The 17,811-nt window shown below is 53.0% G+C and overlaps 1 protein-coding gene across 4 annotated transcripts in view; it reads right to left on the bottom strand.

The window, feature by feature from the left end:
- Positions 1–4,054: 4,054 nt before the first annotated feature.
- Positions 4,055–17,811, bottom strand: part of LOC105495791 (latent transforming growth factor beta binding protein 2) — a 158,971-nt gene continuing 145,214 nt past the window's right edge. For 3 of the 4 annotated variants that reach the window (XM_071099844.1, XM_011765571.2, XM_011765575.3), the window contains 18 exons: positions 15,475–15,594; positions 14,321–14,443; positions 13,956–14,081; positions 13,483–13,608; positions 13,075–13,197; positions 12,849–12,974; positions 12,263–12,385; positions 11,471–11,602; positions 11,005–11,130; positions 10,355–10,498; positions 9,299–9,490; positions 9,095–9,178; positions 8,228–8,356; positions 7,770–7,907; positions 7,520–7,687; positions 6,953–7,234; positions 5,742–5,891; positions 4,055–5,332 (listed from right to left, as the gene is read on the bottom strand). In XM_071099844.1, coding sequence (XP_070955945.1) covers positions 5,187–5,332; positions 5,742–5,891; positions 6,953–7,234; positions 7,520–7,687; positions 7,770–7,907; positions 8,228–8,356; positions 9,095–9,178; positions 9,299–9,490; positions 10,355–10,498; positions 11,005–11,130; positions 11,471–11,602; positions 12,263–12,385; positions 12,849–12,974; positions 13,075–13,197; positions 13,483–13,608; positions 13,956–14,081; positions 14,321–14,443; positions 15,475–15,594 — 2,558 coding nt within the window. In that variant the 3' untranslated portion in view covers positions 4,055–5,186. The remainder of the gene's footprint in view (positions 5,333–5,741; positions 5,892–6,952; positions 7,235–7,519; positions 7,688–7,769; positions 7,908–8,227; positions 8,357–9,094; positions 9,179–9,298; positions 9,491–10,354; positions 10,499–11,004; positions 11,131–11,470; positions 11,603–12,262; positions 12,386–12,848; positions 12,975–13,074; positions 13,198–13,482; positions 13,609–13,955; positions 14,082–14,320; positions 14,444–15,474; positions 15,595–17,811) is intronic. The other variant, XM_011765572.2, reaches the window with a different exon arrangement.

Genomic DNA, 17,811 nt, shown 5'->3' with positions numbered 1-17,811 from the left:
GGAGTTAGAGAAAACAAACCTATCATGCAGTTAGAGGAGAGACGGGACACTCAGAAACCTGAGTACGTTTCTTAGAGCTGATGGAAGGAGGCAGAAAGCAGCATACCATAGGAGCATCTGTGTGCACACATGACCAAGACAGTGCTGCCAGTACCTGCCTCTGATAGGGTTTCAGTTCGGACTACCTGTCCTTTCATCCTCCTCAAAAAGATTTTGCTACATTTTAAACATTAGAATCTATTCTTTAAGAATATTTTTGTGGGTTATTTATTGATCTGGTGGTTTTTAAAATTCTTGAGCACAAGCAGAACAGCTTTTGTTTCTAAATCAATCGATTAAGTTACAGTGGTCCACTAGGCAGAAACAGAGTCCCTTAGAATGCAGAAGCTTATATGTGAGTATCTACTGTTAATGGGAGAATTGGAATTTTATGTTTAGAAAAAGGCAGATATGGGGCTGGGCATGGTGGCTCACGCCTGTAATCCCAGCACTTTGGGAGGCCAAGGCAGGCGGATCACCTGAGGTCAGGAGTTTGAGACCAGCCTGGGAAACATGGTGAAACCCCATCTCTACTAAAGATACAAAATTTAACTAGGTGGCAGATACCTGTAATCCCAGCTACTCGGGAGACTGAGGTAGGAGAATCACTTGAACCCGGGAGGCAGAGGTTGCAGTGAGCCAAGATTGCACCACTGGACTCCAGCCTGGACGGCAGAGTGAGACTCCATCTCAAACAAACAAAAAAGGCGGATTTGGGAAAAATCATGTTACTTCACTCTGAGAAAGCTTCATGGGGAAACCAGAAGTGGCAGCAATAAGTCTCCATTGGAGGGTGGTGACTTAAGAACACAGAGCATGGGGGAATGATAGCATCGGGGCCACTGGGCAGTTTGTTGAGAATAAACAGTACACATGGTAAAATGGGTTTAGGATCTTCTGCAGGCCCTTTCTGACCAGATGTGTCTTCTTGGTGGCCCGTAAAAGCCAGTGGTCATTTTCACAAATTTTGCTCACTGCACATTCATTTAGGAAAACTTTGTACTCTTCCAGGTTCAGTTGGAAGATCTTATGCCTTCCCATTCTTTGGAGGGGAGTTGTCAAGGCCTATTTGTTGCAGAATTGGCATTAACTTTTATGCAAGCCAGTGCTGGGGCATCAGGTAAGAACCAAAGTCAAGGGAGCTCTAACTCTGCTTTATATCGTGAATGAACTTAATGTTGTTTTTCAAAGAGAAGGTCTCTTGGTCAATGCCCAGATCTTATTGTGGTACCATATTTCAGTTATGTGATGACAGTGACCAGTGGTATGTAAATTATGTGTCCCATCCACTCTTAGTTTCTTTTTTTTTTTTTTTTTTTTTGAGACGGAGTCTAGCTCTGTTGCCCAGGCTGGAGTGCAGTGGCCGGATCTCAGCTCACTGCAAGCCCCGCCTCCCGGGTTCACGCCATTCTCCTGCCTCAGCCTCCCGAGTAGCTGGGAGTACAGGCGCCCGCCACCTCGCCCAGCTAATTTTTTTTGTATTTTAGTAGAGACGGGGTTTCACCGTGTTAGCCAGGATGGTCTCGATCTCCTGAACTCGTGATCCGCCCGTCTCGGCCTCCCAGAGTGCTGGGATTACAGGCTTGAGCCACCGCGCCCGGCCTTAGTTTCTTTTTTCTTTTTTCTTTTTTTTTTTTTTGAGGCAGGGTCTCAATCTGTCTCCTAGGCTGGAGTGCAGAGGTGCAGCCTTTACCTCCCAGGCTCAAACAATCCTCCCACCTCAGCCCCTGCAAGTAGCTAGGACTACAGGCCATACCACCAAGCCCAGCTACTTTTTGTATTTTTTGTAGAGATGGGGTTTCACCATGTTGCACAGGAGTCTCGAACTCCTGGGCTCAAGCAATCCTCCTGCCTCAGCCTCCCAAAGTGCCAGTATTGCAGGTGCAAGCCACCCTGCCTGGCCCACCCATAGTTTCTTGGTATGAGAATGTTGACTGATTATAAGGAGTAGGAGAAAAGAAGTTGGGAAGTAAAAGATTAGGAAGGACTACTAAAGTAGGTGTTCAGGAAGACTCTTCTTTCTATAACTTCTGAGAATCGAGCTCTGTTCTTTTGTCATTTGTTATAAAGCATTAGAGTGCAGGGGTGGCATTTGGCAGGATCAACCTGGTATAGGGAAGTGGGCAGCGCTGATTATGATGGTACAGAAGCTAATGTTGTGCAGCCGGCTTTGGGCAGGGCCTAACACTGTTCACTGCATGTTTGTCTGAAAGGAAGGAATCTCTTCTATTTTTCTTCATATCTAGCACTGATGTTTATGATTGCTCTTTTAAAATCCATATCTGCCATTCTTCATAAAAATGCCACAGGGCTGCCTAACAGAAATTTGTGTTATGGAATTTTGACATAATTAGCACCTGGCTTTAGTTGTAAATTATAGTCAGATAAATATATAAAGAGAGGGAGCATTTAAGCAATCTGTGGCCAGCAACTGTATTTAAAAATATTTTATTTTTTTTGAATAGGTGATACATATGGTACAAAATTCAAAAGAATACAAAAGGAGATACAGTGAAAAGTCTCCCAATCCTGTACCTATCCACCCTGTCACCCTTCCCACAAACCACCATTGTTTCTAAGAATTTATCCTGCAGATATAATCCCATAAATTAATGTGAAATATGCACAAGAATATTCATTACAGCATTATTTATAGCAAAAGACAGAAAACAATGGAAATGTCTGTCAGTAAGGGACTGATTAAATAAATTAATGGTTTATCCATTCAATGGAATAGTATACAGCTATAAAATGAAATGAGGCAGCTCTACTTGCAAGTATAAAGCAAAAAAAAAAAAAAGCAAAGTGCAGAACAGCATGCATAGTATGCTATTTGTGTTTTAAACAAAGGAAATATGTACATATGCATGCAATATCTCAAGGTTGGGCAGGAAGGCGAAGATTGGAGTGTTGTGGGGGCAGTGGGAACAGCAGTTATGAAGGTGTAGTGCCAGCAGGATATATTTGGGGGATGGTAAGAAGTTCTCTGAATGGTGAGGTATAAGGCGAAGTGGCAAGGATGATGTGAACAGACAACCGCTTCTCTTTCCCCATTCTTTAGACAGACAGTGTTATGTTACACGCTGTTATGCAACCCCCTTTTTCCCTTAATTTGTTTTGGATATCTTTCTTAAGGAATTTACAGCCACCTTTTTTAAGGGTTCCATAGCAATTGTTTCTAATCTTTTGCTATTACAAATGATGCAGTAATAACTTCTTAACATGTCATTATCTGGTGAAAATATATCTGAAGGTTAAGTTCCTAGAAGTGGAAATTATTGGATCAAAGAATTAGTGCTTTTATAATTTTGAAGGGCATTGCCATATTGTCCTCTTCAATATGTACTTCTGGCAGCTATTATGAGAGTGCCTATTTCCCACATGCTTGCCAGCTAGGAGTCTTAACAAGCTTTTTGATATTTGCCAATCTGACAGTTTTAAAAAGGATCTCAGTATGATTTTAAGTTGCATTTCTTTTATTATGAGTGAAAGAATATTTTTACATGCGTAAGAGTGATTTAGTTTTGTCTGCTGAAAACATCTCAATTAGTATAGGGACATAGAGCAAATTATTTAAGCTTTCTGTGTCTCAGTTTCCTCACCTGTAAATTGAGAATAAACAATAGTAAGTAGGATTATTGGATAATTAAATGAAATGTATGTATGGCACTCAGCACAGTGCCTGGCACATGGCAAGCATTCAATAAGTTATGTGATGGCTAATAATCAGAGGAGCAGGTAGGCTAGGGCAGATTAAATTAAGAAAGCAGCATTCACTTCCATGCTCCAGTCACGTGGAGCCTTGTTCATTTACATTGCCATTCATCAGAGAAGTGCAAAGTCAGAGCTTTCCTTGTCTTTTAATAGTAAAGAGTAATTTCCCATTGGAATCTATCATAGGCTATCAGCAGAGCTGGCCAGGGAGTAGGCACAGCCTCATCTCTAATATTTAGACTTAGCCAACATGGTAAAGAAATTTGATTTGATATGAAATAAAAACAAGAACCAGAAGAGACCAGATGTACATTTCTTTATTCCACCATGGTTCTGAACTCCCAGCTAGTTTGGGTTGGTGTGAGTCTCTGCTTGTAAACTCAGAGGATTGCCTGCCATCATTTTCTGAAGGGAAGGGGCAGGGGCTTCTGAGTAGAGGGGAAAAACAATATTGGAAATCTGGCTTCTTCTGAACAAGACCACACTAGAAAATAGACTTTTTACTTTGAGCACATCAAACTGGTTTTCACAAAAGGAGAGCCCAGAAGAGGTTTGTTTCCTGTAAGAAGCAGTGTTTATGTAACAGAGGTCTTTGTAGATGGGTACTCTATCCCGTGGCAGCCCTTGCTGCTGGTGCACAAGGGCTATCACTGGGCGGATTTTGAATGTTTACAGCTACTGAATATTTTCTTTAGACATATAAAGCCTTGGCTCCCCTTTCTTATCAACTCCACATATTTTTCATAATGTCCTCTTGCTGCTTTCGCCAGGTCTTTGTTCTTCATTTGTGTCTCTTACACTCAACAAGCTAATATCAGTCTTGCTTCTCTGAGTGAAGGGATCTTCTGCCACTCCTTGGGGTCAGAGAATGGGCTACAGGTTGGAGGTGTGGCAAAATCAGGGCCCAGAACAGATTGGCTGAGTGGTGGTGATGGTTCTTGGGAGGCGCTGGAGTCAGTCCCCAAGCTTCCCCAAATCCTTTCTTGCTCCACAGATTTTGAAGGACCTCCCTAGGGCAGATGTAGCCTCTGTCCCAGTTGTGGGATCATCAGGATGATGGTGGATTGTGGCTGGAAAGGGGTGTCTGCAGTGTGAGGCCACAGGGCCTTGCATGCTTGCACAGCTTGGGAGGGTGGATGACGGCCACCCTTTGTTAAACATCCAATAGCAAGGCCAGGAAAGGTGGTGGACAAGGCCTCATGCGGTGGCTGAAGCATTAAAGTGATTGGTGGTGCTTGAGCCAAGCAAGGGCATGGAGGCAGTGACCGAAGCTTACAGCCAGAGGCTAAGCTGGGAGAGATGAAAGCAGGCAAGGCTGATTGGGAACCTCTGGCCTGATGTCGCAGTGTCTTCCCAGCTAGGAAATCATCCTCAAGGCCCCTGCCTGTGACTGGAGGCCATTTCCAAGTAGTTGCCACACTGACCACTGACTGCTACTCCTTGGCAGTGCAGTGGGGGGGGCCTGCCTCGGCCACATATCCCGGGGAGCAGTGGCAGCGGTAGGAGCCCTCTGTGTTCTCGCAGTAACCGTGGACACAGAGCACAGCAGGCCCGTTCAAGTCATCACACTCATTCACATCTAAGAGGAAACAAAGGAGAGAGCTGTAGGGAGCCCAAGTGCCTCTGCTGGCTGCCTCCACCCCTCTGGTTACTAAGCCCTGGCCCCTGTCCTGGAGTGAAACCCTAAGTGTGACAGCCAGAGGCTGAAGTCACTTCCCAAAACCAAGCAACTCAAGGACAAAGCAGGGGGCAGCAAGCTCATACCATGCCCAAGACCGTGCTCTCTTGTCTTTGTCTTTTGTCTGGGAACCTGCACGGAAGCGGCTTTCTAAAGCACACAATTAGACCTTCCTTTGGCGCTTTCTTCCCTCCCAGCCTGATGCAGAAAGCCCCACTAGGAGGCAGCAGTGGCTCTTGCAGCCTTCCTGAGTTCAGGCGTCTCTGTGGGCAGTGGGCCAGCCTGACTCCTCCATCAGAATTCTACTCACCTACGCAGGCCATGTGGGCCGCATCCAGCTGGAAGCCCTCAAAACAGTCGCAGGTGTAGCCCTCCCGCACGCGCACACAGCGGCCATTCTCACAGCCGTTCAGGATGCCGCACTCCTCTGCCTGAAGCCCTTCGAAGCCGGCTGGGGCCTCTGGGAGGAGGGAATCAGAGAGAGAAGGAGGCTGAGGCCTGTGTCCAGACTCTCCCTAATGCTGGGACCCTCGCCCTCCTGGACAAAGGATGCCCCTGTGGAACTTTGAGGGTGGGGGCAGAAAGGATAATAAAATCTCATGGAAAGATGCTAGAACAAAAGGCAGTACTCTTGGGAAAAAAAAAAGTGTGTGTCATTTTAGATGGGGAGAGGTGCTCTGGGCTTTAAATGAGGGCTCCAGGGAGGCTGAGACTTGCTGCTTCCACAATGCCTGGCTCCTGCTGGGATTCGGTGGGTGGGGGAGTATGTTGTTACATAGTTTTTGGGTTTGGACGTGGGGATGGGGTGAGGTGTTTTGTTTAAATCTTCACACTGTTTTGGGGAGTGGGGAACCATTGGTAGCAGAGGGGTCTCGCTCAACACAAAGCAAAAAGTCGACCAGATCTCCCTAACCCTCTTCACTCTCTAAGCACCCCTTCACCCCATGGAAAATGCCCCACCCTGCCCAGCGGTGTGGTCTTAGTTTGATGTGATAGCTTTGCCTGTGGTGGATACTGTGTGCATTGCACAGTGCTAGGCCTGACTTCCTCATTAGACTCCAAGGCCTGAGTGTTTGGATCGCACCATTCACAAACCGAGTCATCACAGTAGGCCTTTAAAGTCCTTAGAAAACCTTAATCCACATTTCAGGTCAGGAGTGTGAATGCTGGGTGTCCTTAGAGCAGGTTCTTCTGCAGCCTGTAGGTGGCGTGGAGGGAGAAAAAGACTGCAGCGAACAGCTTTCTCTCGCTGTCAGTCCCCACGGGAAGCTTGTAGGTTGGTTGGGATAGGGGCAGCGTCCTGTACCTTTTTGTGTCCCTGTGATAGTTTATGAGAGTTGTTAGGGTCGGACCTGGGCGTATGTACTTGTCTTGAGCGAGCTGTGAACGGGGACCTCTGGCTTGGTATGTCTTTCCCCTTCCCAGTCCTCACCCTGCTGGCAATATGACTAGCACGTGGAGGAGATGGAAGTGAAACAGCTTTGGCGCCCACCTCTTCCCCATTTTTGCAGCAACACAGACCTGGATGGCTGGCCACGTAGTGGGGCTGGAGTTCTGAGGGCTGCAAAGGAGACTCAAGGATGGGTGTGCGGTCCCCTGGGTGGCCGGCTGTGTTGGGGAAGGCAGGCTCAGGCACGGTGTCTTCAGGGCCCAGGTAGTTGTAGAAGGGGGCCCCGTCTGGGCCATAGATGCTGTAGTGCAGGTCATCAGGCCCGGGGCCATACTCATAGCCTGGCCGGAAGTGGACCCCGGCCTCCCGCTCTGCCTCAATGCGAGCCACGTTGCACAGCTGAGCATAGACCTCTGTCAGGGAGGAGGAAGAGAGGGAGCCGGGTTCCAGCTCCTGCCAGCTAAAGCCTGGTTGGCTTTGTCTCTGGGAGCATGCAAGGACTGGTACCCTCTGGGAGATCCTGGCAGCAATCCTCTCCCCACCTCTCCACTGCCCTACTTTGTCCCCAAACAGCAGGGATGGAAGACAGGGCCTGATTGCTCTGCTACTTCTTTCTAGATCCCCCTTCCAAGGTGAGGGCATCCCCCTCCCTGGAGCCTGGCCCAGCCCTGCAAGGTCTCCCCTTTGCTCCCCCTCACCAGAGCTCCTGGGGGGACACAGAGCACACTGCTGGCTCCAGGCCTCGCCGTCCTGGCAGCAGCATTCCGTGTAGGTGGTGCGGTGCCCACGCAGGGGTTCACTGCATACGTCATTGGTGACTTTTTTCCAGCAGACGTCCATGTGGATGTCGTGATCAGGGAGGTCCTCTGGTGGCACAGGGCACGGAGGCACATGAGCCCCCCAGCCCAGGTCCCCTTCTCCTGCTGCCCCACGCTCAGGCCCACTCACCCGTGCTGCTGGTGCTGTTCATGCAGCGCTGCTGGCTGAGGTCCAGGGTGAGCGGGGGGCTGCAGAAGCAGTGGAAGGAGCCCTCCGTGTTGACGCACTCGCCATTCTCACAGGCCAGGTCCTGGCACTCATCATGATCTGGGGAGGCAGGAAAGGGTGGGGCGATGCCAAAGTGGCCTGTCCACCGGCCACCCTCAGGGAAGGGGGTTTTCCTATCACTGATAATGAAGAGTTAGTGCCCTGCCTCCCTCCCCTCAACCCAGCCCAGCCTGGAAGGCCCCTCCCTGGGGACAATCTCTGACAGCCCAGAGCTCCTTCACCTGGGACCAGCCTGCTGCAGTGGGCAGCCTCCCTAGGAAGGGAGACTCTCAGCAATAATGGGACTGGCTGGCAGGGGCTGGGTGGGCCATTATTCAGCTGTGGGCCTGGGGTGGGGCAGGGATCATGTGTGTCCTCACCCTCACACTTCCTGTGGGAAGCATCGTAGTGGAAGCCGGGATTGCACAGGCAGACATAGCCAGGCACAGTGTTGAGGCACCGGCCGTTCGGGCAGAGGCCAGGCCCGAATATCACACACTCATCCGCATCTGTGGAAGGGCAGAGCTGAGGTGAGAAGAAGGTGAGAGGCAGTATGAGGGGTACCTAGAGCAGGGAATCCAAAGCCAGGCTGGGTTTGAATCCCAGCTCTGCCACTTACTAGCTGGGTGGCTTTGGGCAAGTTGCTTAAGTTTGCCTTGCCTCTGGTTCCTACATGCTCCTTAACCTCTTAGAGTTGTAATAAGGATGAAAAGGTGTTAATATGTGTGAGGTGCTCAAAAAAGTGCATAGCGCGTAGCCAGCACCCAAGGAAGGCGATCTCTGTCTCCATCATTTCCTTCTCAGGACTACTTCAGGACTAGGATGCTGAGGGGCGCAGTACCTGGACCATCCTACTGTGAGTGTGGGTTCCCCAGAGTGTCCGGCCTCATCAGTGCGGCCAGGGAGATGAGCGCAGCCTCTGGCCTCCAGAGCAGTGCTCTCCACTCTGTCCCTGTGCCCACATGTGGCTGGGGGTGACAGTTAGTCAAGATATCATAGTTTGTTTCTGGAGAAACAAACTTGGGAGAGTAGGGAAACTGAGGTGAGGCTCATGTGGACACTCCAAGAGCAGCTTGGGTCAGAACTTCCAGCTAACATTCTGCAGGGAGTCAGCCCTGGGACAGAAAAGGTGGAGGCAACCTGGGAGGCCAGGGTTGGATGCAGAACTTCCCCAGGAACCCTGTGGAGGAGCAGGCTAGGGCCCATTGAGGTGAATGGAGTTTGGGGCAGAGGATGGAGCAGGTTACCTGTGTACATGGTCTGTCCAAACGTCCAGGCTCCTTCCACAGGAATGTAGCCTTTTCCACTCGGGCAGATCTCACTGAATTCAGCTATGTAGAGAGGTGCTTCAGCTCAGAGCGGGGAGGGCCTTGCCCCCTTCCTCTCTGCCCTTCTTTCCGTGTCACCTTGCAGAGCTGACCCTTCGAGGATCTGGAACTCTTGGGCCTTACCTGAGTCCTCAGACGGGCAGAGGTCACAGGCTTCTCCCCAGCTAGCACCCTGGGTGCAGCAGCATTCGGCCTGCGTGGTGTTCTGGCCCAGGACGCTGGAGCAGGGCGCATGGCCATTCTGCCCAGAGTAGCAGTCCATGCGGGTGGGGGCCGGGGCATGGTCCCCCGTTGGGGCCTCAGGGATACTCTGACCTGTGCGTGACAGATGCTTATTACTGTCTGTTCATGACCCTCTGAGGGGTCAATAGTCCTTCACTTTATTTCTTAAATTTAACATTTGTGTAGCACTTTACAGTGGAAAAAATGCTGTTACCTGTATTACCTCACCGATGCTCTCGACAACCCTAAGAAGTGGCCTAATTATCATCTCAAGATATTGAGGCTTAGAGAGGCTTGGGGTCTCACCTCCACTGTGTGATTAAACTATTAAGCAGTGCGGCAGGGATCTGACCCCAGTTCCTCCTCACCGAAGTCCCTGCTCTTTGCAGTACACCACCCCGCCTGTCTCCTGTGATGGGCTGCCCCCAGTCGCTGGCATGCCATATGGGCAGCCCTGTGGTCCATTCTGCTTCACAGGTACCCCAGCCCCTTCCACCCTTCCTTGTCTCCCTCACTTTCCCCCCAAGGCAGTGAAAGCCAGCTGAGTCCTAGTCCAGCCTGGCGTGAGAGGCTGAACCCAGTAGCTCTCGGGTGGGGTGGGAAGTGGGAAGGGGAGAGCCCAGTTTAGCTCAGCTTCAAGTCTTCTCTCATCCAGAAGGTTCCCAGGGATTAGATGGATTCAGGGTCCCTCCAAGGCTTAATCTGTGGTCCCTGGGGTCATCCTAAGTCAGCATCAGGGTTTCCTGAGCCTCCTCTAGGATCGTCCTGGTTTCACTGCCTGTGGCCCTCAGCCTCCTCACCCCTCCATGCACCAGCCCCCACCTGTACCTCCCTATGCTGCCCCAGGCCCTGGCCCAGTGTCCCCCTCAGTGGCTAGAGGCTAGAAGAGGGATGCAGAGGGACACGTTCTCTGTAAACCTCTGAGTCGCCATGGATAATGCATCTCCCAGGCCTCACCTCCAGCCCCCCGCGGGCGGCAGTGCCCCTCCTGGGCATCGTACTCCTCCAGGTCACTGGCGCAGAGGCACAGGAAGGAGCCCTCCACATTCTCACAGAGTGCGGCCCCACACACCGCCAGCATAAGCTCACACTCGTTCACGTCTGCCAGGTGTGAGAACAGGCTCATGGGCAGAAAAGAGGCAGCCCGTGCCCCTTGCCCCCGACTCCGGCCCACTGTCCCCAAAAGAAGCAGGCTAGGCCTTGGGGAAGAAGCAAGAGTGAGTATAGATTTGCGGGGAGGAGGAACTGATGGACAGAGGGCATGGGAAGGAAGAGAGAAGGAGAGGAGCGGCAGCAAACGGTCAGAGAAGTGCGCAAAGAGGAAGGATTACCCCTCAGTGCACATTCTCCAAACCTCCTGCCTCCTGAGGCCCTGAGGCTTGAGGACACCTGCTGTCCTGCTGGCAGAGTGCGGCTGTGCTTCCCCTTACCCGCCCGGCCCACATGCCCCTGGGCGGGGAGTTGAAGTCTCTCTCTTCTTTGAAGCCTCCCTTGCCCATGCTCTGAGGACCCATGATGGAGCCACGTGACCAGGACCAGTTCAGGAGGAGGACCCCAGGGCCTTCCCTTCCCTGGCCCAGACCGTGGGTAGCCCACAGGCTCCTCACCCACACAGTCCCAGCCTGAGGGAGAGATCTCGAAGCCCTGGTCACAGAGGCAGCGGAAGGAGCCGTCAGTGTTGTCACAGAAGCCATGGCTGCCACACATGGTGTCATTGGTGCACTCGTCTATGTCTGCGGGACAGTTGGAACCACGGTAGAGGGTGTGTGCGTGTGCGTGTGCGTGTGCACTCTCTCACACACACGCACACTCTCTCGTTCTCTGCTGAAAATACTTATTCGGCTTATTGGCACCAAGACCTGTGAAAAGCAGCCTCTCAACCCTGTTAGGGATAAGAAAACCCTAACATTCACAGTCCTGTGGCATTTTTCGTAAGCTCTGCTGGATGGAAAATATACAAACTACAATCAGCTGCAAAAAATCGTGTCCTCAGGAGAAAATCATGTCTCGCTCAATATATGAAAAATAGGTTTTCTCAGCCCTCTCTCTTCTCTCTCCTCCCTCCCTACTCACCAATGCAGTCTCCGTTCGGGGCCATGTGGAAGCCAGGCTGGCAGCCCAGAACACAGCGGTAGGAGCCAGGGCTGTTTTCACACTTCCAGGCGCCACACACCGGGTCTCCGTAGTCCTCACACTCGTCGATATCTGTCCCCAGAGCCATGCCATGAGAGAGGACAGAGATGGCCAGGTCATTGCTCTGGTCCCACAGGGTCAAGCCCCACAACCTCCAGGGTTCTTGATCTTTTCCAAATGACTGTGCTCATCCCAACCCCAGCACATCAAGGTCAGGACAATTTCCCCTGCCCCTGCAGGGCTGAGCATCTGGGAAGAGAACCGTATGCTACTTAGGAAGCAGTGAGCTCCTAGCCTTCTGTGACACTCCCTTTCCTCTGCCGCCCCATCTGTCTCCGATCCCTACCAGCACAGCACTGTACTTCTCTTTACACGAAGCCTTCAGCATAGTGTATTACAGAGAGCTGTTTTCATATCTGTCTCCCTTGCTCAATTTCAAGATCGTCCTTAACTGTCTATTTGTCCTAGCAAAAGACATTGAGCATAGCAGGTGTTTAATGTCTATTGAATCAATTTGGCCTTTAAAACTAGATTGTGTGCCGGCACGAAGATGCTGGTTGTCTTCATTTTGTCATGCTTGGACAGCCCCTGAGCCCTGAGTCTCAATACATGCACTATTTGTTGGACACTGCATCTGTGGAAAGTGCTCTGCTCCACGGGAGCTGAGGACCAGGCAGGGTAGAGCTGGGCAGACATGGGCAGAGCCCTGTCCCCTCCCCCCAGAGCCCTTACCCACACACTCTCCACTCTCCGGGGAGGGCTGGAAGCCAGTCTCACACAGACAGTTGAAGGAGCCCTCGGTGTTGACACAGTGCCCTCCCAGACACGGGTCTGTGGCGGCACACTCGTCCACATCTACAGTAGAGATGGCTGTCAGCAGACCCAGCCATGGGTCCCTTCCCTGTTAGGGTCCTGTGTACCTTCCTCTGGGCCCTGAGGAGCCCATAGGAGAGGCAGGGAGTGGCTTATGTAGGAAAGGGCTGGAAGCCAGAGGCCAGGCTGTGGGAGGTGGGTGCCGGGGTGGGGGTGGGGGGTGAGGGGGGGCTCCTGGAACTGAAGCTCTGTAAAGGGGAGAAGTGGCACTCGGAGTTTGGAGTTGCCTGCTGTCAACGTCGTGAGGAGGCCCTGGTGAGAGACTGAGTCCCTCCCTCGCTGAGCACCAGGCTCCCTCACATCACTCCTCGCTCCCATCTTCTCCTCCCTGGGCAGGGCCGTGAGCACTTGCTTTCCGTACTGGTATTAAAAGGGACACTACTCTAGTCTTAGCCTCTAGCGCCCATGCTCCTGGCCGGTAGAGGTAGCTGCGCTGGCTTCTCACCCAGGCAGCTGGTGCCCCCCTCTGCGCTGACGAAGCCGGGTGCGCACAGACAGAAGAAAGACCCGTGGCTGTTGAGGCACTCGCCGTGGGGTGCGCAGTGCTCCTCCCCCATGCATTCGTTCACATCTGCAGGGAAAAGATGGGGAGTGGGTGTCTGCTGGGGATGTGCCTGCCTCCCTACACACTCATGCCCCCCAACCCCAGTAGGGTGACCTGGGTCACTCACCCTCACACAGGGTGCCATTGGCCAGCTGGAAGCCCTGGGGACAGAGGCACTGGTAGGAGCCTGCGGTGTTCTTGCATTCCCCTCCCAGGCAGCTGCCCTGGGGGTCTTCACACTCATCCACATCTGCAGGGCCACACAGGGGAGGAAGACAGCCGATGGCAGCACCTCCCAAGGACAGGAGCCAAGGGGGAGGTTTCCAGAGGACCTGTCACCTGCCTGCAGAGCTGGACCCACAGGGGCACCATCCCCTCGTGAGGCAGCACAGCTGGGAGAAGCTCATGAGCGACTCTTGGGGAGCAGGATGATGGCAGCTCCTCCAGCCCCAGCAGCCCCCCACCTGCTGGGCTTCACCATGGCCCTGACAGAGGGGCATCCCATTTGTGTCCTCTCCCACATGGAGGTTCATACCTTCACAGGAGTCACCCAGGGGGCTGGGCCGGTAGCCCCCATCACAGTCCTTGCAGGAGAAGGAGCCAGCCGTGTTGGTGCAGACTCCCGAGGGGCAGACTCCCGGGAAGGCACACTCATCTAGGTCTGCAGACAGACAGTGCTCACCCAGGGACCTGGGAGGGCTCCCACTCCCCGGGCAATGCAGGAACCTCACCGTGGCCTCCCTTTCTGAGCCCCTGGAACACTCCCGGGACAGCCCTGCCCTCAGCTTCTCTCTTGTCTCTGTGACTGGATTTTCTTCCTGTCCTCACTCTGAACTTGGGGATTATGATAATATAAGCTCTTGTTGGGGCCAAGTCCATGTATGGGGTCCTCTAGCCTAGCCTGGAGCCCCTCAACATCAGCCCCAAACTGGGGACAAATGAAGTGTTCTTCGGGAGGTAAGACTGCCTATATTCTGTCCCCTTCCACCACTGCCTCCCCAGGGTTACCTTCACAGGCAGTGCCGTCTTCATTCACCCAGTACCCACTCTCGCAGGCAGAGCAGGTGAAGGAGCCCTCTGTGTTGAGGCAGAGGCCTGTGGGGCATGAGGCCCGGTTGGCACACTCGTCCACATCTGAAACAGGGCATTGCATTCTGTGTGGGACTCTGCAGAACAGACAGGCCAGGACAGCCAGAGACTGGTGGGTAGGCAGGGGTGGGGGAAGGACAGGTCTGGGCAGGGATGTGTTAGGTCAGTGTGGATAGGGATGCAAGGCGAGGGGTGGATTCAGGGCGCCAAGCGTGGTGTGCAGAGGGGAGGGAGCCACAAGCTGGATTGGCCTGTGGAGAAGGGGTACTTCAGCATCTCTGTACCTTGGCAGCCCTTCTCATCTGAGGTGACCTCATAGCCCTGCTCACAAGAGCATCTGAAGGAGCCTTCTAGGTTGGTGCACTTTCCATGGGCACAGACCCCGGGGGTCAGACACTCATTCACATCTGTGGGAGAGAGGTCCTAGATGGTGGGCTGGCCTCCTCCCCGTGCTGCAGCCCCCGCTGGCAAGCTCCAAGCATCTCAGTTATGAGGCCGGGAAACCAGCCTTCAGAGGGGCTGCAGGCCACCCGGGGGAGGCCATGAGGCCATGTTCCCTCCTCCCACCTAGGCAGGGCAGGGCGTCCTATCCCCCGGGCTCACTTCAGCCCTATCTAGTAACTCAGAGCACTCTGCATGTACCCACGCAGGGGGCCAGGTCCCCCAGCCCTGGGGCTGGTTTGGCTCATCTGAGGATACTTGGAAGGATGTGTCCAAGACCCTTGACTCCCCTCACTGTGTGTGCCAGGAACCCTACATGACCTCCTACCTGCCAACCCAACAACCCACGATCCCAACCCAACAAGCAGCTTCAGAGGGTGGGCGGGCAGTGTGGAGAGAGGCCAGTCATGCCGAGGTGGCTGAGTGGCAGCCTCAAGGGCCTGGGAAACGTCTGCCCTCTCCAGAGCCTCAAAGCGTCTATTCAACACTCCGTCCCTCCCAGCATTCTGAACCCGAGCCTTTCTTCCTGAGGGGGCTGCAGGAAAAGAGCACACGCCTCCTACTGCAGACCTGCTGCCCTTCTGAGGGAGGAGCACCCCGTTGTGCGGTGGGCGGGCTGTTTAGACGCTGCTTTAGAGGTGCAGAAGAACAGGAGACCCCTCCTCCCTGGGAACTGCAGAGGGGCCTGGCCCCATTCTAAGACCCTTAGGCTCCTCGCTCCACCACAGCATCCAGCTACAGAAGCTGCTGGGACTTTGGGCAGTCACTCCAGAATGAATACGGCCAATGAGCAGAAAAGGGCCCCACCCTAGCTGATTCAGAGGGCAGAGCCCTGGTGACTTGTGCCCAGCGTCATCTGGGAACCCAGCTAGATCATGGAGGACAACAGCCTCCAAGCCACCTCCCTCTGCCCACCTCTTTCCCTCTCTGTGTGTGGGCTCAACCAGAGGTCCCAAGGCCGAATGGCCTGCTCAGTGCCTTGGCCAGCAGCCCTCACCTACACAGCTCCCACTCTGGCCCCGGTAGCCCTCCTCACAGGCCAGACAAGTGTAGGAGCCGGGGGAATTGACGCATCTCCCATCAGGGCAGGTACCGGGGTGACGGCATTCGTTGATATCTGCAAAACAGCAGCCCCTCCCTTGGTCATCCCTGGGAACATAGCACATGGGTAGGTCTGTGACACAGCAAATCCTTGTCCCTGCCCTTGGTTGGGGAGAGGGATGGACAGACAAAAACTAGGAAAGAATGACAGCTGCCCTGTGTTCCCAACTCCACCTCTCACCCACTGTCCGGGACAAAAGAGGGAGATGGAATAACTTAAAAATTAGAAAGGGAGACTCCCTGGGTGGGTGCAGTAGGCTGTGGTTACCACCAGCTGTGGGAGGGTCAGAGGATCCACTGTTTGGGATGGGCTTTCATCTATCCCCTGGCGAATTCCTAATCCTTTAGAAGCAGTGACCATTACTGGGACGTGCTTGGCACAGCAGCTCACTGGATTGCCAGAGGCTCCAGAATAGATCATCAGAGGGGCAGCGAAGGCAACTTGGGCTTCCTTGCACCAGGAAACGAGGACCATGGAGGAAGCCCCAATCTTGGATATGGCCAAGACCAGCCCTGAGGCTGAGTGCAGACTGCAGGGTAGAGCTGGCAAAGCTTCTCTGCTGCAGAGTTGTCAGACATTTCTTCCAGCCAGGAATCACGTAGGGATCCTGGCACCCACTCTGGTGAGATCCAGGAAAGTCAGCCAGAAGGGGTAAGCCTGGACACCAACTTGGACACCCAGGGGATGAGGGGACCCAGGAAGGGAGAGTGGCAACAGGAAGGGGAGGGAGCTAGTTCTCCCCGGAGCCGTGGAGAGGGCTCTTCCCCATGTAACCTAGCATATCATGGGCTTCATCATCAAGGCACCCAGGGGACCTGGACTGAGTGAGGGAGGTCCTGTCACAGGGTCTGAACTCTGAGTCAGCACTGCCGGAGGACATTATGCCCCTCTGGCCCGGTATCAAGGCTCTGGCTCACTCTTCACAACAGGTCCATTGGCCAAGAAAAGAGGAGGGGTTCTTCTTCCTGAATGGGTAATTGTCATTACCCATGACATCTCCTAGAGGAAGTATACCAGCTTATGCAGATTTAGAGGTCCTACTGCCCGAGAGGAAGACCTACTCAGCACCCATGGAGGAAGTGTGGGAGGCAGGCCTAGGGTCCGAAAACAGGCTTTCTGCAGAGGGACTAAAGCCAGCAGCTGTCACTGCAGGAGAGGACATGGACCCTAAAGGGGAGGGTGAAAGTGAGTACTCGCCGAGGTTGTTTGGTTTCCAGAAGTCAGGACACATCAAAGCCCTCTGTCCCAGAGGACTGGGACCCTCTCAAGCCTAAAGTTTCTGCCTGAGGGTCCAGAAGACAGGGACATCGCCACAGGACAGGTAGTTTTTCAGGTGGGTCTCTGCATTGAGAGTCCCACAATTCCCATATAATCTTGGGGACACTGAGATAAGGCTCATCTCTGGCAAGAGGGCAGCCACAAGTAGGTGCCCCAGCCCCTATTTGAGTTGTGGTGATATCATCTTAACTATTCTAAGGGCTTCTGTAAAGACAGAGATGGAGAAAATAAAGGATCTAAGATGAGTAACTTTGGCCACCCAAGAGACAGAGGCCAGTGCCATGACCTGCTGGCCTTGGCCGAGGTACTTGAAGGAGGATGGACAAAGCCACTGAGAATAAGCAGCAATCCCTGTTTCAGGGATGCTGGATGACCTCTTCCAGGATGAAGAGAACGAGATTGAGGCAAAGCTCCTCCTAAATCCATGCCAGGAAAAATGAAGTCTTCAGACCTTTCCTGTAGGGATCAGGCAACGTGGGAAGGAGACAAGGTTTGCCAGGAACAAAGGGCCCTGAAGTCTGTCTGCCCCAAACAGGCTGGGCACATCTCTTGGAGGTGGTGTGTGTAGTGTCTTAATGCTGGGCATTTAGGATGCATGTGGCATTCCAGCTCTCCACTTTCTGCACCATGGTAAGCTGGTGCCTCCTAGTCCCTTGTGGTTGGGTGGGGCCATGGGACTAGTGAGGGCCAATGAACTGTGAGTGGGTATGATATGGATATTTTATGGACCAAACCATTTAATTTGTGCAACGCTCCAGAGTGCTCTTTTATTCTTCCACAGAGACTGGCTATTCCTTTAGCCTACATCTCCAATGAGGAAACATGGGGCAGAGCCTCCAGCTGACCCTAATGGACATGTGGCACTGATGAGATAGAAGCTTGGCTGCTGCCGGGTGTGGTGGCTCATGCCTGTAATCCCAGCACTTTGGCAGGCCAAGATGGGCGGATCACCTG

This window comes from Macaca nemestrina, chromosome 7 (assembly GCF_043159975.1).
Source record: "Macaca nemestrina isolate mMacNem1 chromosome 7, mMacNem.hap1, whole genome shotgun sequence".
NCBI classification, from domain to species: Eukaryota; Metazoa; Chordata; class Mammalia; order Primates; family Cercopithecidae; genus Macaca; species Macaca nemestrina.
The sequence above is the reverse complement of the archived record's forward strand: the minus strand, read 5'-3'. Positions and strand labels throughout refer to the sequence as shown.